The sequence below is a fragment of the Carcharhinus amblyrhynchos genome, chromosome 17 (genome assembly GCF_965287045.1).
Source record: "Carcharhinus amblyrhynchos chromosome 17, sCarAmb.v2.hapA, whole genome shotgun sequence".
NCBI classification, from domain to species: domain Eukaryota; kingdom Metazoa; phylum Chordata; class Chondrichthyes; order Carcharhiniformes; family Carcharhinidae; genus Carcharhinus; species Carcharhinus amblyrhynchos.
The window spans coordinates 5,628,742-5,651,941 of NC_137340.1; the positions used below are offsets into that span (position 1 = coordinate 5,628,742).

Sequence of the window (23,200 nt, forward strand, 5' to 3'; positions counted from 1 at the left end):
TTTTATTGAAGTTATTAATTCTGTTTCTCACCTAGCTTTTTTTCTACTAGTTCCTGGTTGTAAAACTAGTGAAAACTAATAAAACTAATGAGGGTGGTACAGTGGTTAGCACTGTTGCTCACAGCGCCAGGGACCAGTGTTCAATTCTGGCCGCGGGTCATTGTCTGTGTGGAGTTTGCACGTTCTCCACGTGTCTCCATGGGTTTACTCTGGGTGCTCCAATTTCCTCCCAGAGTCAAAGATGTGCGAGTTAGGTGAATTAGCCATGCTAATTTGCCCCTTAATGTCAGGTAACTAGGGTAGATGTATGGGGATAGGGCCTGGGTGGAATTGTTGTTGGTGCAGTGTCAATGGGCTGAATGGCCACCTCCTGCATAGTAGGGATTCTGTGAAAGCTGCAGAAGTCCTTCCCAGTCACTGATGTTCTGATGCAGACTTCAGTAGTTCTTAATGGAATTTGGGTAATGCTGGCAGGAGACCATTTCATTGCCCATACCTGCTCCAATATGCATTTTATATTATAGTATGGTTTTCATGGGAAATAGTTCCATGACATGGGTAGATTTCATTGCTACCCAACCTGCTTCATTTATATTAGCAAGGAGCATCTCTCAAACTACTCATCTAGTCTATCCTGAAATGTTAGCATGTATATTGGTTAGATCAAAATCTCAAACAAAACTTTGCAGACTTTACCCAGTGTGACTATACAGAGTGAAAATGCCAGCTGGAAGCGCCAAGCAAAACTCTTGACGTCTTGATGCCTCAACGCATGGTTGTCACTTCATGTTAAACTATCATCACCAGCAGCTGCTGCCTTGATCTGTTGCCGTCCTGGTGGAAATGTTTTCTTAAACAAACTGATCAAACCATTTGCTTCCCCATCTCCTTTCCACTGTTTGGTGACCTAGAATAAACACCCAGTAGCATAGTTCCTTACTTCCAACCAATATAGCTTGCATAGCAGTTGTTAATCTCTCATTTAGTTCACTTAAAGATTCACAAAGGCTACATGAACAAAGTAATGACTGTCTCATTGGATGCGCCAAGATGTCTTTTGGAGTTTTGCCTTTTGCATTTAGCTGCTAGGAGATGCACATCTTGCATTTTTGTCAGTCATAGTTTTGTCATAGCCTCACACTGGGTAAAGTCTGCAAAGTTACATTTGAGATTTTGATCTAACTAATATTTGTGCGAACATTTTAGAGATATATATGAGTGATTTGAGAGATGTGCCTATGCTGGTATAAAATGGGCAGGTTGGACAGCAAGGAAATGTGATTGTGCTATGGATCCACTTCCCATAAAAGCTTATTTTGCAGTATCAAATGTACATTAGAATTTTAGTATTACATGAAGAAAAACCTCTACACATATGTAACTTTTTTCAGAGTTTATATTGTACATTAGTTCCGTTCAGATTATCCTGATAGTAATCCAATTCTTACTGTCAGCTGGTTTTAGCAATTTTGCATATTAGATTAATTGATTGTTCCCTTGCTGTAATAATGTTACAATACTATATTACTACTGTATATTTGCACAATAAATATCTATTTTCCTTCTGGTTTTGTTGCAGAAACCAAAGAATTATCTGTGTCTAAGGCAGTGAAGGCTGAATTAAGCCAGGTAGACAAGAAAGAGGACTGCAAAACTCCTACTGTGTGTCTCAGCAACGAACATGGCTCAACTCTGCGAGATTTACTTACCTCAACAGCTGGAAAATTGCAGTTAGGCTCAACTGATGCTGGCATAGCCTTTGCCCCAGTCTTTTCTGCAGGAACCCCTGTAAGTACTGTGTGCAGTTTTGGTCCCCTTATTTGTGTAAGGATATATTGGCCTCGGAGGGAGTACAGAGAAGGTTCACCAGGCTGATACCGGAGATGAGGGGGTTAGCTTATGAGGAAAGATTAAATAGACTGGGCCTATACTTGTTGGAGTTTAGAAGGCTGAGGGGGGATCTTATAGAGACTTACAAGATGATGAAGGGGCTGGACAGGGTAGAGGTAGAGAGATTCTTTCTGCTTAGAAAGGAAAACAGAACTAGAGGGAACAGCCTCAAGATAAGGCAGGGGGCAGTTTAGAATGGAGTTGAGGACGAACTTCTTCACTCAAAGGGTGGTGAATCTCTAGAATTCTCTGCCTGTTGAAGTGGGGGAGGCTACCTTGTTGAATATATTTAAGTCACGGGTAGATAGATTTCTGATAGACAGCGAATTAAGGATTATGGGGAGAAAGCGGGAAAGTGGAACTGATCCACTTCAGATCAGCCATGATCTTATTGAGTGGCGGGGCAGGCTCGAAGGGCGAGATGGCCTACTCCTGCTCCTATTTCTTATGTTCTTAAGTGTTTGTTGAGTTTTATAATACAGATGATCATGGGTTTGTCTTTCTGTAGAAAGCCATTTCCCAAAGCAGAGCAGCTGCATCAGTAGGAAGGAAGAGGTGTAAACCAACACAGCAAAGCTGTCAGCTGTTCAAGAGCGAGTGAGGATGGAAATGGTTATGTAATCATCCATTTATAGTTAAAACATTTCAAAGCACAAATATATTTTCAACTGAGAAAAAGCTGATTTTGAAAGGCTAAAAATGAAGTTTTGCAAAAGAAAATAGGCAACAATTTTGGCAAACAGGTAGTATTTAAAACGACATTCACCTGAATGCAGGAAAAATATGGGCTGTAATATCCAAGCTGCATTGTGTTGTATTTGGGGGGTATTTGGTGGAGGTATTTGGAGCTGGGGAAAACTCGCCACCTCCACCAACTAGGCAAGGATTGCATGGAATTTGCCCAGAAGTGCAATTTCCAATCATAGTGGCACAGTGGTTGGTAAAGCTGCCTCACAGTGCCAGGGTTTGATTTCCAGCTTGGGTCACTGTATGTGCAGAGTCTGTAGATTGTCCCCATGTCTGCGTGGGTTTCCTCCCTTAAGTCTGAAAAATGTGCTGGTTAAGTGCATTGCACCCCCCCCCCCCCCGCCTTTCTGAATTCCCTGGGGCTCCACACCCACTCATGGGATACCCCTCAATAGTCCATTCCACTCACAAAAGACAAACTAAACACTGGTGAGGTTTTAAGGGATGAATAAAGACAAAGGAACAATTAGGGTTCAGAAAGAGGCATGGATCAAGTGCATAGATAGCAGAGTATTGCTAATCTCTTTGCATTCTCTCTAATTATGCGGAGAAGTGAAAATAAAAGTGAGGAAGGCAAAGAGGAATTATTAAATGAAATTATCAAGTAACATAAAATAACAAAATAGTTTACAGGCATATCACTGAAAAGGATGGGAATACAACCATTAAGGGATAGGCAGGATAATACCGCAAGTAACGATGAAGAAATGACAAATATTACATTATTTTGCTTCAGTATTCACTAGGGAAGTAGAACAGGTGGACATGACATTGAATGATGAGATGAAAAATGAAATAAGTGTATTTAAAATTTTAAAAACGGGTTGAGTCAATTTCAGAGAATAAATTCTCTGGTCCAGTTGCATTACATCCACACATTTCAAAAGAATCTGGGAAATATATAGTGGAGGCATTATTGCACATATTTAATAATTTGTTAGAAAAAGATGTTGTGCCAAAGGAGAGACGAATAGCTAAAGTAATCCGTATATTTAAGAAGGGTAAGCAGAACATGCCTAGGGAGTTATAGACTAGCCAGTTTGTCAATCTTTGAAAAAATAATGGAATCCCTATTAAAGGAGAGAAATGACATTGAGAAAAGGTAAGTATAATAATGAATAGTCAGCATGGATTTTAGATGGGAAAATCTTCCATCACCAACATTATTGAACTTTTTTTGAGGTGGTGACAGTGTGGATAATGTTAATGTCATGGATGTAATGTGTCTTTATTTTCAGAAGGGTTTCAATAAGTTGCCCCATAATACATTGATGAATGAGAGTCTGAGAATGCAGAATTGGGACAAGTAGAAAGATGGATTGCTTGTTAGCTTCAAGATAGAAAGTAGACTGGAAGTTGAGGGTAGTTGTTCAGAGTGGTCTTACCCAACACTCTATATTGCTGTTTACAGTTTACATTAACAATTTGAACTTTGGAATGAAAGACACAGTTTGGGTAACCCTAAATTGGGTGGAAGTAATGGGGTATAGTCAATGCTGAGGATGGCTGTGACAAACTACAAGAGGACATAAACTTGCAAATGGGGCCAAAAAATTGGCAAATGAAATTGCACATAGATAAGTTTGCGGTAGTACACCTTTGATTGGAAGAATAGAGAGATCATACTGTTTGCAAGGTGTGAGTGTAGGTAGAGTAAAGGAAGAAAGGGATCTCTGAGTACAAGTATGCCAGTCTCTGAAAGTTCTGCCACAGGTAAGTGGGGCCATAAACAAGCAACTACGCATAAGGTTTTCTTTCCAGAAGGATAGAATAGTAAAGTGGGAAAGTTATGCTAAGTCAGGATTGGTTAGATCACACTTTGTGCAATTCTGGTCACTATCATAAAGAGGACGCTGAGAATATCATAAGGATGGTACCAGAAGTGCATGGGTAAGCAATTCAGGAAATTATTGATAGGTAGATCTCTTTCTCTTGAAAAAAGTTGAGGGGTGACCTAACAGATGTTTAAAATTATGAATGATTTTGATAGTGTGGACATAGGGAGAATGTTTCCACTTTTGGGCAAGAGCATCCAGTGAGATAGTCACCATGAAATCCTATTGGGAATTGAAAAAGAACATCCGGTGTGATTGTGGAGCTTGCTATTACAGGGAGTGATGAAGCATATAGCATTTAACTAGACATATGAGAGAAAAGGAAGGAGAGAGTTTTGATAGACTTAGATGAGGAAAATGTGAGGAACCCTGAGTAAAACATCAATGCTGAAATGGATCACTAGGGCTGAATGGCCTGTTTCTGCACCATGTATCCTACTAACCCTATGTAATTCAGTTGTAGAAGTAAATGCGGCAAATTCAGAACATGAACAGCCATATTCATTGCTTGTCGCTGAATTTACTTTCAACGTTACCATTTTAAAAGTGGATATTCAGTCAAAATTATGTCAACTCTTCAGACTGTCGGCTGCAAGCTATGTTGTCTTTTAAGCTTTTTTTGCAACTGGTGCAGTTCTAGCAACAAGTAATTGAATCATAATACAACTCCTGTTTTTTCGAGTGGATTTTAATCAACAAAATGTTCTTCTGAGCTCAATAGATTTCATTGTTAATACAATGTCATTTTGGCTTAATTGCATGTTCATGATGAGTATTTGACAGTACTGCCTTTGTACATTTTCTTATAGACTGGCAGAGGTGCAAGAAATATGCCAAACCTTTTAGATGACATAATTGCATCAGTTGTGGAAAATAAGATCCCAGCAAGTAAATCAGTGAAGTTAAGTTGTAAAGAAGGAACAAAGCAAAATTCACAAGGAGAAGCTAAAAAGCTCAATACAGATATGATCAGCAAAAGTCATTCGGAAATACCACATTCTTGGCTTTGTGATGGATTTTTACTTTGGCTCCAAGATCCTGGAAATCCCAGCAACTGGAAGATATTCAGAGAATGCTGGAGGCGAGATCAGGTCTGTACAAAATGAGATTCATGAAGTAAAAACTGATATAAATAATTAATACATTACCACTGGGCTTTATGACTGTGGCTATTGATATTGGATACATTATTATGAAGGTAATGCTGTTATGACTTCATTGAAGTATTAATTATAATTGAGAGTTTAGATATTGTTTGCTGTTAGCAGCCATTCAATTAAACTTGACATGATTTATTTATTAGCCTATTAGAATCTGATACAAATATATTTTGAGACTTAATCCATCAGAAATTAGAACAAAATTCTTATTTATTTAAGGATTTTCTTTTTAAAATCTATTTTCTCCTTTCTTCTCTCCACCCTTTGAAAAATCTTCAGCCTGTTCTTGTATCTGGTGTGCACAAAAAACTAAATTCCAATATTTGGAAACCTGAAAGCTTTCGTGAGGAATTTGGAGACCAGAAGGTTGACCTAGTTAACTACAAAGATGGCAGTATAATTTCCAGTGTACGGATTCAAGACTTCTGGGATGGTTTTGAAGATCTAACCAGTTGAGTGCTGTTCACATGATATCACTGAGTAATTCTGGACTGTTGTGACTATAACCTACAATTAAACTAAATTAACTATTTGAAGTCATTATTTCATTTACAAAGTGTTTTTTGCTTTTTCCTACATGGTGAAATATATTGTCTTCGTCAGGCATTTGTGGGTTAAATATTTGAAAGTCACTAAAGAGTCAAGTTAAAATATTTTGCAGGAAGAAGCAACGTAGTTTATGTTTTGGGAACTTAGTGCATTTATACTCCGTCTGGAATGATTAAAGTTTTTTTATTTTCTGTCCAGAACGATTCAAATCCAAGAGTGGGGAGTCTGTGTTACTGAAGCTGAAGGATTGGCCCTCTGGTGAAGATTTCAGAACCACAATGCCTTCTAGGTAAAAACTTCAGCTGTGGATGCATTCAGAAATTTGATTAATGGCTCTGACTTTATACCTGGTTGCATTGGCACACTATATTTATCCTTCCCTTCAGATCTGTCTTTGACTTGTACCATTCCAAAGTGAACATAGTGAACAGCAACGTGCCCCCCCACCTTTGTCAGTGGTACTCTCTGACCTGTCAGTTTGGATAATGTGAAATGGCATTGGAGTACCTTATCCCGAAAATGTGCCACTATGGCAAGACTAGAATTGAAAACTTGGGATTGTAATAGATGAAATTGTTTCCTGCCTATGACAAAGTATACGAGGAGTTGCATCCTTAAAAATCATTAAGCATGTGGAAAATTATGGGAAAAGACCATTTAGGTCTACGTTCTTTCTCTTGCCACCATATCCCATCTAGCTGTGAAACCTCAGCCTTTGCATTCTTGATTTTAATTGCTTCACAATTTGTGGCCTTACCTTCAGTTGCTCAAGTTCCAAGGTTCGGAGTTTTCTCCTTATGTCTGTTGCCCTGCCTAACTCACTCTCCTCCTTAAAACATGCCTCTTTGTTGACCAGCCTTTGGTTAACTGACCTAATGGTCTGGATTTTCATGGAGTTGTGGAGAAGACATGGGGGCCTGATTCTGGGATTCTTGACCCCATTACTGGAGTTTTTGGATTTCACCAGGGCTTTTTAAGGGTACATGCTGGTGCAGATCATGAGCCTGCACTTTTGATCAGGCCAGCTCTGTTGCAAAAGCAGGCATGACCTCGTCTGAAATACTGACCTGACTCCATGAAAACTGCAAAGAATCATGCTTCATGGCAACTCGGAGATACTGTGAATCATAATCTGGATTAGGGAACCCTTTGAAAGGTATGTTTCAAAGGTCTATCTCATCATTCCCCGCCTCCATGTCAAACATTGGCACTTTCATCTCCCTTTACCGCTATGCAGTGCATAGAATCAAATAACTTTATAGTGACAAGAGAATGTGTAAAAAGTAACTTTCCACTTAAAGATATTTTCCGGCCAATGAAAATGTCGATTTGATACCCTTTAAACTATCAAAAACATAAACTGCAAATGCTTGAAACCTCTTTAACTTGAGTTCATAAACATTGTGGAAATGACAGAAGAGATCAGAGAACCAGAGCTGTGATTCACATAAATGTTTTCCCTGGACTCAGCTGTTTCTTCTGTCTAATGGATATGTTAGACATCAAATATATTGTTGACATGAGGGGGCATGAGGAATGTATGGGGCTGAGGGATGTGAAGGCCTTACTTTTGTTTTATACTATAACTGGGACAAAGTCCCACAGCATTGACACGGGCCATTTAAACAGCCCGCCTTGGCACATGGTAGCTCCTTTGGCTGCCTCTAAACTCTCTTCTGAGTTGCCTACCCTGCAGCCTTCTCTCTCTCTCGCAGGCATTTTTTCCCAAGGGCTGGCACACTCTTCCTGCCCTGAGGATGAAAATCTGGGCCAACATTTCTTTGTGTGACACGGTGTCATGTTTTGTTTTATGATGCTGCTCTGAAGTGCTTTGAGATACTTCGTTACATTAAAAGTTCTGTGTAAATGTAAATTGTTATCTAGAATCTGTGTACTCCATTTTTGTTATAACAACATCCTTCAGTAACTTATTTTGATGTTATGATGCAGCTCTGCCTGAATAACCTATTACTGTAATTTGTAGTCGTTAAAATCGTCTTTGATGTGAAAAATGCCTCTGTGATCATCATCAATAATCTTCATTTTTGAGTAATGAAGTTGTTGTAGTCTCTTTCCCTGCATACACAGAATCAATTAGTTGTTTTTTTATTTCCTCATAGGTTTGATGATCTTATGAAAAATTTACCACTGCCGGAGTACTGTGATCCAGAAGGAAATCTAAACTTGGCATGCCGGCTACCAAATTTCTTTGTGCGGCCAGATTTAGGGCCCAGACTGTGCAGTGTTTATGGTAAGCATGACACACACTGCAGTCTACACAATTATGTGCTATTTTGTTGGAAAAGGCTACTCTCTAAATGACTGTGTTCATTTACAGGACAGTCAACTGCTAAGGAACATGGAACTATCAATCTGCACCTAGACATTGCTGATGTAGTCAATGTGCTTGTTTATGTTGGTCTCCCAAAAGGGAATGCGAACAATCACAGAGCAGGTAATTTCTCAACGCTTCATTTTCACTGTGAACTGGGTTGATTTTTTTTTGAAGAGTCACACCTACAGTATTTTGAACTATTCTGTCTATCTGAAACGAGAACAGAAAATGCTGGAAAAGCTCAACAGACTGGCAGCATCTCTGGGTAGAGAAGCGAAGTTAAGATTTTGAGTCTGTATGACCCATCTTTAGAGCTGAAGAAAGGGAGAAATATGGTGGATTTATACATTGTATAAGAGGGTTGAAGCCCCTGGAGCAGAATTGATGGACTGAGTTATAAGGAGAGGCTGAAGAGACTGCAGCTTTGTTGTCTGGAGCGTACGAGGCTGAGGGGTGATCTTATAGAGGCCTATAAAATAATAAGGGGAATAGACAAGGTAGATAGTCAATATCTTTTCCCAAAGATAGGGGAGCCTAAAACTAGAGGGCATAGGTTTACGGTGAAAGGGGAGAGATACAAAAGTATCCAGAGGGCAATTTTTTCATACAGAGGGTGGTGAGTGTCTGGAACAAGCTGCCAGAGGTAGTAGTAAAGGTGGATACAATTTTATCTTTTATAAAGCATTTAGATAGTTGCGTGAGTACAATGGGTATAGAGGGATATGGGCCAAATGCGGGCAATTGGGATTAGCTTAGGGGTTTTTTAAACAAAAGGGCAGCGTGGACAAGTTGGGCTGAAGGGCCTGTTTCCATGCTGTAAACCTCTATGACTCTAGTTGATCGGTGGGAGCTAGGGGAGATTGCACCAAAGTAGGATGTGATACAGAGAAAGCATTAATAGCAGCGTGAAATGCTGTAGAAGGTGCTAGTAGTGGCATAAAACCAAAACATCAGAATGAGTTAATGGGAGAACAAAGACTGGTGCTGTATGAAAGCAAAATTGAAGAACAAGTGACAGATGACCCAGTGGGGATAGGGTGGGGGAGGGATGTGGAGGAATATGGTTTGTATTGGGACAAAACATACATCGGTGCCACTTCATGATTTTGTCTAGATTTGGAAAAAATATTGGTTTTGCTTCAAATTTCCACACGGTGGCCCAGTAGTTAGCACTGCTATCTCACCGCGCCGCGGACCTCGTTCGATTCTGGCTTTGGGTGACTGTGAAGTTTGTGTTCTTCCCATGTCTGTGTGGATTTCCTCTGGGTGCTCCAGTTTTCAGGTTTCCTCCCACTGTTCACAGATGTGCAGGTTAGTTGGACTGGCCATACTAAATTGCCCCTGAGCATCCATGGATGTAAAGGTTGGGTGGATTAGCCATAGTAAGTGTGCGGAGTTGCAGGGATAGCACGGGGGGTCCTGGATGGAATGCTCTTTTGGAGAGTTGTTCCAGATTCGATGGGCCAAATGGCCTCTGTACACTGTAGGGATTCTATGATTCCACCTTTCTTGCTTTCTCGTGCTCGTTGTCTCTCTTTCATACCTTCACATAGTCCATCTTTGAAACTTCCCTTCCTTGATCTCTGCCTATATTTCTGGTGATTGACTCACCATCAGTACTCATTACCAGCCTGCCAATTCCCACAGCTACCTTGACTCCCGTTCCTTACACCTTGCTTCCTGTAAGAACTTCATTATTTCCTCTCATTTTCTCCACCTCCATTGCATCTGTTTTGATGATGCCATCTTTGCAAATTGGCACTTCTAACATGTGTCTTTTTATAATACTGTCATCAGTTTAATGGAAAAAAAGTTGAGAGGGAGCATGAGTAGGATTGGAAAAAGGAGTGTCCCACACACTACAAGAAGATGGGCATAACTGGGACCCGGACGAGTATCCATTGGCATACCTTTTATTTCTATCTAATGGATGTGTTAGACATCAAATATATTGTTGACATGAGGGGGCATGAGGAATGTATGGGGCTGAGGGATGTGAAGGCCTTACTTTTGTTTTATACTATAACTGGGACAAAGTCCCACAGCATTGACACGGACTATTTAAACAGCCCGCCTTGGCACATGGTAGCTCCTTTGGCTGCCTCTAAACTCTCTTCTGAGTTGCCTACCCTGCAGCCTTCTCTCTCTCTCGCAAGCATTTTTTCCCAAGGGCTGGCACACTCTTCCTGTTCAGGGAACAATTGTCACTCAAGGAAGAAGCAGACAGCACTCAGCCCCTCCTGGTGAGATTGGAGGTATAGTGGGATTGGACATCCATAATAAAGAAGAGGCAGTTAGGATCCGGAAACTGGAAATAGTGGATATGACAGGGCAGTTTCCATTTCCTCTTTATTGGCAACTTAACAGATGAAGGAAATCAGCATTTCATCACGTGTAGCAGTAGACCGTGGTTTTAGGTTTCATTTAAAAATTGTGTAAATGAATGCAAAACTTAATCTTTAATCTCCTGTAGTATTGTATTGCGGTAATGTTTTCTTCAGTGTGAGAGGCTAAAATTGGACCTTTATATATAAGATGTGATTAAGTTCATGTTTTTGAGCCATGTATTCTGACCCTTTTAAATCTCTATTATAAACATAGACTTTGGAATTTATAATGAAAACTGCTGATGTAAACTTGTCATGCTGACATTGTGAACTCCAGCCACCGCATATGTATCAGTAAGAATAAGGACAGCATTACAAGTTTACATTATCAGTCTCCATTATAAACATGGACCAAGGAAAATGCCTTGGAAAGAGTTGGCAGGAACTGTCCACAGACACATGGATAAATTAATATTTCAACATGCTGTTTTGGATAAGGTTCACACTTATGGTTCCCTTCATAAATTCCATCTTGGTCATTATGACATTGGGAAGACAGCAGACACAAAGCTGGAAATGTGGAGGGTTAAGTGTAGCACTACTGACATCAATGACTGCTTTGTTTGGATGAAGGAAAGACCTTTTATATAACACTATTAAAAACATTGAAATGTCCTGAAGTGCTTTACAGACAATAGGATACTTTCTGAACTTTATCACTGTTGTAACGTAAGGAGTGTGACAGTTAATTTGTATACATCAAGCTCCCACAAACAGTATGATGACGACCCAATATCTGCTTTAGTAATACTCAGGAGAACTCTGTTCTTTGGAATTGTGCCCCAGAATCTTTTACATCCACCTGAGAGGGCAGACAAAATGGTACTTTAATATGTTATCCAGAAAATTGCACCTCCAACATTGTAGCACACTGTACTGAGATCTCAATCTAGATTTTCTGCCTATAAGTAAAGAGCTTAATCAAATAAATAGATATTTGAACTCCCTTTCTGCTTCTTCTCTTCGTTCAAAGAGCTATTGATGACACCTGTCAATATACCTGTGAACTAGACCATCAGATGATATTGTCCATTCATTGTGTGCAATGAGCACAATACATTGGGAGTTGTTTCTTAACATTAACTGAAAACCACTAAATCAGATTTTAAATGTTGCTGCCTAAAGAAAGAACAGACTTACGTTTATATAATTTATTTCATGACCTCCTGAGGTTCAAAGCACTTCATAACAAATTAAGTACCACTATTTTGAAATGTAGTCACAGATTGATGGTTGTTTTTGTAACAGATTGAGGATGGATTGCTTGTTTACATCAAAAATGCAGTAATTATGGAGTATCTGATGCTGCCAATAAAGAAAAAAATCATATTTAAAACTGCTGATTGCACGACTGTTTTGATTTTTGGGAAATAGAGGACCATATTTGCATATACATTATAATTCTGATGGAAAAGAAAAATGCAATGAAAAAAATTCCCATTTCATCTAATTGGTACCCATAAGCCTTGTAACAACATTAATAACATAATGTGAAGATCCCCAACTCTGATTTCAAATAATTCAGCTGATATCCAGAGCTGCTCACAACCACAACCCAATCCATGATTGGGAAATCCCTTAGACAATACTATATTCCTCACATTTTAACAGCGGTCACTAGGCAGTATTGCGTGTTTTGTTTTTAAATGCATTCATGAGATGAGGCCATCGCTGACTGTGCCAGCATTTTATTGTCCATCTCTAATTGCTTGCTGTCTGGCTTGCTAGGCCATTTCAGAGAGCATTACTGTGGATCTAAAGTCACATGTGGACCAAACCAGTTAAGGACTTCCCTAAAGGACATTAGTGAACCAGATGAGTTTTTTTACAAAATGATTTCATAATCATCCTTAATTCCAGATTTTTATTGAATTCAAATTCCACCATCTACAATGATGGAATTCTAATTAGGGTCCCTTGAGTGACAATACCACTATGCCTCTGCCTGTATAAATTGCCACATCTACAATGTACAGTGTTGGCAGCAAAGACAATCAATTCCTAAACACCAACATAATGAGCCACTCCCAACTCATCCTGGAACTTAAAATTTTATGGTGCAAGAGAAAACCAAAATGGCAGGTTTCAAAGCAGAGCTTCAATAGTTAAAGTAATTGACATCCATCTCTAAGTAAGAACCTGTTGCTCACTTTTTAATACTTTGTCGGTGGTAAAAAAAATACTGAAAGCACTCCCTGCCTTCTATCTTCCTTTAATGGCATGTTGTCATGGAGCTGTAGAGAAAACTCACTAATAAAATAAAGTCATCCCAGGGTCAAAGAATTTTATATCACTGTTTGAAATTGCATAGTTGTTCTTGAAGCTTTGTCTCTGAAGAAATGTTTTCCTACATTCTTGGTGGAATTTATTGGCTTGGGGATTATCTATTATATGTAGAGACCTATTTAGACTGCAGAGAGAGAGGAACATGCATGTGCTGGGTAAAGTATCTTGTTTAGATAATTGAAATCATTTTAATCATCTGTTCAGTTGCAAGTTCCTAACAGCTATTTTCAATGCCATACTCTGAACATAAAACCATCAAGCTTGTGCATTGGAACATACTTGTGACACTAATAAATCAACTTAAACACATTTGCAAAAGTGCTCAATTTCTGTTTTTCCAGCTATCTTGACGAAAATTGAGGAAGATGAAATTGATGAAACTACAAAGAAAAGATTGAAGGATAGTGATGAGACTCCAGGTGCTTTGTGGCACATTTTTTCAGCCAAAGATACAAACAAAATAAGGAAGTTTCTACAAAAGGTGAGCAGTTTATACACTTTGACAGCACAAAACTTCAGCAGAAGTGCACTGATCTGCCATGTTGTGGTGCAAACCGAAATGGTTAGCAACATTGAATGGTTTTGGAAATGGGTTAGGTTCCATAGTTTTATGGACTGAAGAAATTTGGATTGGTTCCTTTTCATTTGTATTGAAATAATGAACCACAAAGTAAAATCACCTCATCAAGTTATTGAAGGATATATGTTCTAATTGCCTTGTTTGATATTTTTCAAGTCTTGTATTGTCAAGGGAATTTTATTAAAACAAGATGGCTTACTGTAATGTGCCCAACTATAAGTTTTATATTTCCTGGGAGAAGTTGTTTTCATTTATTTCTTTGTTAACAAAACTGTGTCAAAGTTTAAAAAGCTTCTTATGAAATCACAGCTTACCTCGAACAAGAACACTTTGTTTCACAATTCAGAGATGTATCTGACAACTGAGTGTAATGCAGGGATGTTAGAAAATTTACTTGTTTGTTGTGCCCCCATCAAAAAGGCTAATGAGGATCAGGGTCAGGAATCGCTTGAACATGAGCCAATCCGTGATCAGACTTGCTACCTGAACAAGAAACTGCGCCGGAAGCTGTATGAAGAATGTGGAATACGCAGTTGGGCTATCTTCCAGTTCTTGGGTGATGCAGTCTTCATACCAGCAGGGGCACTGTGTCAGGTAATTCAAGGCAGTCTCTACCAGAGAATAAGAAATAGTAGCAGCAGTTGGTCATTTGGGTCTTGGAGACTGCTCCACTATTCACCAAGATCTTGACTGATGATCCACCTCAACTCCAGTTCCCTGCACATTCCCCATAAAATTTCATTCCCTTAGTTTCCAAAATATTGTCAGTTTCTGTCTTGAATGTACTGAATGATTGAACGTCACAGCTCTTTGGGATAGAAAACTGTAAAGATTCATGACTATTTGATTCATGACCTCATGTCAATTCTAAATAGTCGACTGCTTATTCTGAGACCGTGGCCCTCCAGTTCAGGGGAAAATATCTTCTGAACATCCACCCCGTCAATCCCTTTAAGAATTTTATGTTTCAATGAAAACACTTCTCATCCTTCTAAATGCCAGAAAACATAGGCCTGTCTCGCCTCATAGGACAATATCCACATGCCAGGAATTGGAGTAATGAATCTACATTGCACTCCCAAGGCAAGTGTATCTTTTCTTCCATAGCATTCCAGGTATGGTCATATCTGGACCCAATACAATTACAGAAAGGTTAATTCTTGTATCCCAATGCCTCTGTAATAAAAGGTAACAAGAGCAGAAATAGGCTGTTCGGCCCATCAAGCCTGCTGTGCCATTCAATGTGATCATGACTGATCTGATGTAATCCTCAACTCCACTTTTCTGCTTTATCCCCATAACCCTTGATTGCCCTACTGATTAAAAATCTGGCTATCTCGGCTTTGAACGTACTTAACGACCCAGTCTCTTCAGTAAAGAATTCGCAACCCTCCAAGAGAAGAAATTTTTCCTCTCTCGTCTTAAATGGGTGACGCCTTACTCTAAGATTATGCCTTCTGGCCCTAAATTCTTCCTCAAGGAGAAACAATCTCTCAGCAATTATCCTGCCAAGTCTGCTGAGAATCCAATGTCTCTATAAGGTTGCCTCTCATTTTTCTAAACTCCAGAGAGTACAGACTCAACCTCCCCTTAAGCCAATCCCTCTATGCCTGTGTTCAACTTTGTGAACCTTCCCTGGACGTCTCCAATGCAAGTGTATCTAAGGGAACTAATAATAGTTCAGTGTTCCAGGTGTGATCTTACTAGTGCCTTGTATAATTTCAGCAAGACTTCACTAATTTTATACTCCACTCTCGTCAAAATAAAGACCAGCATTCTGTTTGCCTTCTCTATTATCTGCTAAATGTGTATGCTAGCTATTTGTGATTTATGTACAGGATCCCCAAATCCCTCTGTGCTGCAGCTTTCTGCAGTCTTTCTCTACTCAAATAATGTTCAGCTCATTTATTCTTCCTATCAAAGTGCATAACTTCATATTTTTGTACACTATATTCCATTTGCCAAGTTTCTGCCCACTCATCTAACCTGTCTAGATTTCTCAGTAGACTGTGTTATCCTCACCACTTGTCTTCACACCTTTTTTGTGTCATCAGCAAACTTGGCAATAGTACCTTTACTTCCCTCACCCAAGCTATTAGTACATACTGTAAATAATAGTGGCCTAAGCACTGATCCCTGTGGCACTTGATTATTTTTAGTTACAGATCGTCTACCTGAAAATGCCCCTCTTATCCCAGTCTTCTCCATTGTAATATACTACCCCCAGCACCATGGACTCTTATTAAGTAGCCTTTGTGCAGAAGCTTATGGAACACTTTTTGGAAATCCAAGTATATTACATCTACAGGTTCCCCTTTTTATCTTGCTCATTATCACCTCAGAAGAATTTAATAAATTGTCAGAGATGATTTCCCCTCCGTGAAACTATACTGACTCTGCTTGATGATATTATGCTTTTCTAAATGCTCTGCTATTACATCCTTTAGAAAGGATTCTACTGTTTTCCAATGACAGATGTTAAGCTAACTGGCCTACAGTTACCTGTCTTTTTTTTGTCTCTTTCCTTTTCTGAATACGAGTGTTACATTGGCAGTTTTCCAATCTTCTGGGACTTTTCCAGAATTTAAGGAAGATTACTACCACTGAGTGCATCCACTATCTCTAGCTATTTCCTTTAGCTCCTAGGATGCAACCCATCTGGTCCAGGAGAATTTTTGACCTTTAGCCCTATTAATTTCCCTAATACTTTTGCGATTACATTTATTTCTGAGCCATGCCCCCCCCCCCCCCCCCCCAATCTTTTTTTGCCCCTTGATTTTGGAATGTTGTTAGTGTCTTTCACGTGGAGACTGATGCAAAGTATTTATTTAACTTCACTGTCATTTTCAGGTTTCCCCCATCATTATTTCCCCAGTCTCATTCTGTAAGGCACTTTTGGCCTTTTGCCTTCCTTTTTATATATTTAAAGAAGCTCTTGCTGTCTGTTTTTATACTGCCTGCTAAGTTTATTTTTTTCCCTCTTTATTTTCTTTGGTCATCGTTGGGAAGGTTTTAAAAACCATCCCAATCCTCTGGTTTACCACTGACTTTTGCCGCATTGTATTTTTTTTTCCTTTCAGTTTAATACTATAATTAACTTCCTTAATTAACCATGGTTGATTTATCCCCTTCTTAGAATCCTCCTTCCTCACTGGGATATAGTTTAGTTGTGAGTCATGAACTATTTTCCTAAACTTCTGCCATTGCTAATCAACCATCTTTTCTGCTAAACTCCTTTCCTAGTCCACTGCAGCCAACTCTGCCCTCATTCCTTGTAACTGCCCTTGTTTAAGTTTCCAGGTTTCTCACTTTCAGACTGAATGCTAAATTCAAACATGTTATGGTCACTGCTTCTGAGGCATTCTTTTACTCTAGGATTGTTTATTCAACCTACCTAGTTACATATTAATAGATTCAAAATAGCCTGATCCCTGGTTGGATCCACAACATATTGTTCTTAGAATTATTCTTTATGGCTACCTTTGCCAATCTGATTTTTCCAATCCACATGATGATTAAAGTCACCGTGATTAACGTGCTGCCTTTTTTACGTGCCCTCATTACCTCTTGATTTATTCTGTGTCCTACAGTATGGCTTTCCTATATGTGTGTTGTATCTAGATGTTAACACTGGGGGGGGGGGGGGGGGGGGGGGGCATGGCTCAGAAATAAATGTAATCGCAAAAGTATTAGGGAAATTAATAGGGCTAAAGGTCAAAAATTCTCCTGGACCAGATGGGTTGCATCCTTGCAGAAGGACACCAGGCTTCTTCAAATACCAACACTTACAGTCTCTAAAGTATTCTAAAAGATTGTATATTGGGATGAAGGAATTGTCTCATGCCAATCCCACGAGCACTAACTTGGTGCAAAATCCTCTTGTGTGGAATTTTACTGAATGCTCGTTGAAAATACAAATATACTACACCTACTACCTCCCTCTTACCTAGTCTGAGTGCTAAAACCTCAGAAGACTCCTAACAGGTCTAACTATCTTGATTTTCTTTTGCATGTCAGTGCTGACACTTCCTATCCCCTGTATAAGTCAAGTATTCTGGAATATTTAGTCACTCTGGAACCCCAGCCTCCTTTAGGGCTACTGGGTCATTCTCTCTGTGTTGTTAATTCATATATTTTGTTGTGAATATTTAACTTGATAGAGATTTTAATTTTCGCTTTTTTTCTGTTGTTCCTGATGTAACCTTAGTCTCTTAATGCCTTTGGTTACTCTCCAGATCCGTTCTGTTAATTTTTATCCAAATCACAACTCTGCTTTACATTTTTGGTAATTTTTGTGACGACTTTCCCAAATTCTTCCTTTCTTTACTCCATTGAGTTTAAATTCCTGTATACTGTACTGCCCTAGTTATTTGGTTCACTAGCACACTGGTCTCAGCATGCTTTAGGGTGGAGTCCTCCATTGTGTTTTTGTGAAGAAAGTGTGTGTTGCCAAGTCAGACATGTGCATAATTTAGTTATCGTGTAATGGTGGCTGGTGGAACAGTGTTTTGTTTTATACTTTTCAGATGCAGAGTATTAACAGTTGCATTCAGGTCTCGGAAGATTTTGTGTCACCAGAGCACACGGTACAGTCTTTCCATCTAACACAGGAGCTGAGACACCAGTCAAAACACGAGATAAACTATGAGGATAAGCTCCAGGTATTGACTTTCCTGATTCCAATCATTTGGCAAGTTGGTTCCAATTCGTAGAATCATAGGATCCTACAGTGCAGAAGGAGGCTGTTTGGCTCATTGAGTCTACACCAACCACAATCCCATCCAGGCCCTATCTCCATAACCCCATTCATTTACCCTTAGCTAGTTCCTCTGACACTAAGGGGCAATTTAGCATGGCCAGTCAACCTAACCTGCACATCTTTGGAGTGTGGGAGGAAACAGGAGCACCTAGAGGAAACCCATGCAGACACAGGGAGAACATGCAAACTCCACAGAGACAATGACCCGAGTCGGGAATCGAACCCAGGTCCCTGGTGTTGTGAGGCAGCCACTGTGCTAATTTTAGGAAATTAAACATAATTTCCTCTGGGATATAAGGTTAAGTAAATCAAAACTTAGATCAGCAAATGTTAAATTGAGGCATTACTTACTGGATTCTTAGTTTGCATTTTCATATATTTTAATAACCACTTTTTTTTTGCTACTTCACTTACATTAAGCAGTGTTTTTATGGCTGCCCAAGCTGTATCTTGGCATCTGATATCTGGGACATGGAAAAGTGAAGTGTTTCTCTTTCCTCACCACCTTTTTTCAACCACCCATCCTCCTCCACAATGCATCATTGGAATTGTACATGAATTTTCCATATGCTTTCAGACACACTAATTCTTTTGCAGGTACTTGGTTTCCAATAGTCTGGATCAGTAGAATTTATTGACCAGCCACGGGTATGGCTATAGCAACACTGTTCTAGATACATGCACTAATTTTAGGAGAAAATACTTCACACACGACACAGCTAAACGCACTTCATATTTTGGTATGAAACAGCACAAAAGGAGGCTATTTTTCCCATTGTCCCTCTACTGGTTCTTTGATAGAATTTCTATTTAATCCCATACTCACTGCTTTTGGCCATAATCTTGTAAGATTTCTCTTAACAAATTTGTCCAATTCGCTTTTGAAAGTTATTGAATCTGCTTTCACCATCCTTTTGGGCATCGTATTCTGGATCTGAATTCTGGTTAAATAAAGTGGTTTTCACATCTCATCTCTGATTCTTTACCAGTTAGGTTAAATCTGTGTCCTCAGTTACTGCCCTTTTTCCACTGGAGCTCTTCCGGCTGCTCCCACCTTTTGCTCCTTGTACTACTTCTGATGCCTCGGCTTTCCCCCGTCCCCTCCTTAGCTCCTTGTCCTTTCCTTCTTGCCCTTCATGCTACTCTTTCCCCACTTCTCAAACCACTCCTCGTACTGCCCCCCCCCAACTCCGCCCTGTTCCTTCTCTGCCATTTGTACCATTCCTTCCTCCTTGTTCCTCCTCCCCTGCTCCACACCTTCCTTTGCTCTGCTTTCTCCTCATTCCTCCACTCTGCTCTATGCCCCAACCCCATCTCTTCCCTTGTGCTTCCCCCTCCGTTGTCCTTCCCTCCATTATCTGTGCGCGCACACACAGACAGACAGACAAACACACACACACATCCTTGCACTGAATCCTTGTGGATAGTACCATTGTCTTCAGTTACATCAGCTGAATTGCCCTGAATCAGCACATGTCCAGATGACATTCCTCCCCCACTCCTGCCAGTAAACACAGGTCAAATGAGTCATTTTGCACTGTGGCATTCTAAAGCAGTATCTTACAAGGAGAACGGTGGGATCATACACGAATCCCTCATTTCAAGTCTTAAATAATTGTTGCTGCTTAGAATTTTTGGGAAGGAATTCTCTTCAGATGGAAATGAATGGAACATTTAGTGCTGTGCACTGAGCCACTACAAAGATCCAAGGTGCTCAGTGTTCCCATTATTGGATGTTTTGTTGTACCCTTGTCTTGCAGTTAACATTTAATCTGAAATACACCACTGGATTGTTTATTTACAGAATTCCAGTTGATCATTCTATAGTTGTGAAGTCCATTCTCTACAGTTCCCCTTACTTGTCTCCTTTCGGAGCTGAAGAGTCTAGGTTTTTACTCAATTTTCTTTCTTTGTGGATTCCATAGGAGGCTTCAAAAGAGATTTGAAAGTGACAGACTTAGAGTTTAATTTGTTAAAAGTTTATTTATTAGTCCCAAGGCTTACATTAACACTGCAGTGAAGTTGCTGTGAAATGCCCCTAGTCCAGCACCAGTTCAGAGGGCTATGGAAATAGGACTGGAGAATGGGACTAGCTGAGTACCTCTTTCAGTGCAAATATGATGGGCCAAATGGCCACATCCTGTGCTGCAAAATTCTGCAAAAAACAGCTTCCATGTTGTGGATCTTTCCACTGTCTCATTGCATACAATGCAATTTCAGTCGGACAGCCTAGCTCATGGACTGTGCAATATGACAGTACAGCTCAGCACCATTTGTTTACCTTGTTGCTGTGCATATCTCTTCCAGTTTGCCTTCCAACTTCCCTCAGTAGTCCAACATCATTGTGTCTTGGCCAATATTTTTTTACCCTTCAAACATTACAGATTATCTGGCCATTTTCGGGACCCTATTGTGTCTAACTTGGTCATCCTATTTCTTAGGTTACAACAGTGACTGTACTTTAGTGAAATAATATTTTGAGATGTCCTGAGGGCCGTAAAGGCAAACTATAACACGTTTCTTTTTGTGTGTCTTGTCACTTCTCCCTCGGAATTAAAAACCTTGTATTTCCACGTATTGAATTTTGCCTGCGATGTTATCCAGTTGGAAATATTATTGAGCTGTTGATTTCCAACAAGAATATTGGTCTAACTGTTGAAAATAAGTTTTAACTCCATTTAAATGTCAGGAATTGAGCCATTGATTCATAATGTAACATTGCCATCTGTTGGTAGTATAAATGCAACACCACCATTTCCCATTTTCAGGTAAACAGATTGATCTACCTGCGTCCGATTGACTCCACTGAATAGCTTTTATTGGTTGTTATTCAGAGTATGTAAAGGAACTGTTGCAGGATTCAATTGTTAGAGAGACTGGAATAATAATTTGTAAAATGGCATGAAGTTTGGATGATGTCCATCGCCCAGAGCATTCACCCCTTAATAGTTTTCATCAGAACCATTAGAGTGCAGTGTGTTACCTCACGTTTCAAGCACTTAAACCCTAAACTGTTGGCAAATTTATCACCATGAGTCATATAATTGTTTAATTCTCTCTTCGCATACTGTGCTGAAATGCTAATATCACATTAATGAAACAAAGCTACTCCAATCTCCAGTGTAGCTCTATTGATATAGTACTGACCGTGAAATATCACCCTGACAAATCCTTTTTCAGTAGTGATTGTAGATTAAACAGGATTCTTGTTAATCACAGTGCGATACATAGAAATGAACTTAAATTAAACAGACTTAAGCAGTTGACTAAAATAACTGGTTTTATCTGATTTATGGACTTTATTTCAGAAAATAATGTGCATGTTTTGTTATTTGATGTAACTTAGATTTAATTGTGCCTAATTAATATACTATGAATCAATTGCCCTAATATAATTTCCAATTTTTTAAAAGCCCAAATCTACTAAAAGTCATCTCTTGTACCTTTTTAAAAATGGTGATCATTTTAAACTACTGATTAGAGAAATGAATCAAGGAAACTAATGTTGGAATTTGTTTACAGGTAAAAAATATAATTTACCATTCGGTTAAAGACGCTGTGGGAATTCTGAGAATGCATGAAGAAAAGTTGTTAAGTACACAACAGAATGCTTAATGTTTTCACTGTTTCGTGACTTTACATGATCGTTTGTTTAAAAAAAAAACACATCAGCAGTGCCAAGAAAATTTGTAACTGTGGTTACAACAGTGTTGTGGCTCCTGTAATACATTGGCCAATGCATCAAAATTAATGTAATTATACAAAACAAACTAGCCTCTAATAATATGCAGGAAACTAGCACTGTGCTGTTCCATGTATTATATTTGTACATTTTAAAAATGAAAATGTATTTATTTTTGGACAAAACGTTACAGAATTTTATGCCTATTATAGATCTAATGTAAACATGAATTTGTACAGTTTTACTTTGCTAAAATGGATATTTTTCACTACATTGAGACAGTTACTGTGAGAGGGCAGACGCAATTACCAGCTATGCCTATTTTTTTTATTGCTGAATCGCACAGCTATCCATGTCATATCTTAAAGTACTGCCAAATAATGACATATTCTGAAGTTCCTTACTATAAAATGACTGGATGAGTATACTACACACATCAGCTTTTTATTAAGTATTCATTGTAAAAATTTAAACATTTACAAAGCTGTAATTTATTCAGTTGTCTTGTTAAATTTGTTATGGTGAACTTTTGCAAGCAAAATGACTTATTACCAAGAAAGTTGATATTCTATGTAAATACATATAAATATATACATTCAATTATGTATTTTTTTAAAACATAGCTTGCTTCAGTTTGTTAAAGTACAAGTGTTACATGCTTTGTACATTGAAATTGAAAGGGGTTTTACATTTTCCAATAAAATTGATTTATCAGATATCTGAATTTACATGTTCTGTCTGTTATTTTATATTTGAATCTGCTCTCAATCACACATGGTTTTAAGAAATACTTTTTTTTAAGGATGGGTTAATTCTTGTACAATTACTGTGTAAAGATCTTATGGCTTTTATAATGAATGTTTTTACAAATTTCTTCTGTGTTTATAGTGAGACACTTGCATTTTGGATTACAATAGAGTTTAAAGCCTCACATTGTTGTTTATGGAGTCTAGCTTTGAGATTGAAATCACTATTTTGTTTCCATCGGTT

General features: G+C 38.9%; 1 protein-coding gene across 2 annotated transcripts in view; it reads left to right on the top strand.

Moving 5' to 3' along the window:
• Window positions 1-23,043, top strand: part of jmjd1cb (jumonji domain containing 1Cb) — a 298,027-nt gene extending 274,984 nt beyond the window's left edge. For both annotated transcript variants that reach the window (XM_080205413.1, XM_080205412.1), the window contains 10 exons: window positions 1,580-1,788; window positions 5,282-5,563; window positions 5,912-6,083; window positions 6,380-6,470; window positions 8,302-8,432; window positions 8,520-8,636; window positions 13,531-13,670; window positions 14,190-14,363; window positions 18,296-18,430; window positions 22,051-23,043. In XM_080205413.1, coding sequence (XP_080061539.1) covers window positions 1,580-1,788; window positions 5,282-5,563; window positions 5,912-6,083; window positions 6,380-6,470; window positions 8,302-8,432; window positions 8,520-8,636; window positions 13,531-13,670; window positions 14,190-14,363; window positions 18,296-18,430; window positions 22,051-22,143 — 1,544 coding nt within the window. In that variant the 3' untranslated portion in view covers window positions 22,144-23,043. The remainder of the gene's footprint in view (window positions 1-1,579; window positions 1,789-5,281; window positions 5,564-5,911; window positions 6,084-6,379; window positions 6,471-8,301; window positions 8,433-8,519; window positions 8,637-13,530; window positions 13,671-14,189; window positions 14,364-18,295; window positions 18,431-22,050) is intronic.
• The last annotated feature ends 157 nt before the right edge of the window (window positions 23,044-23,200 follow it).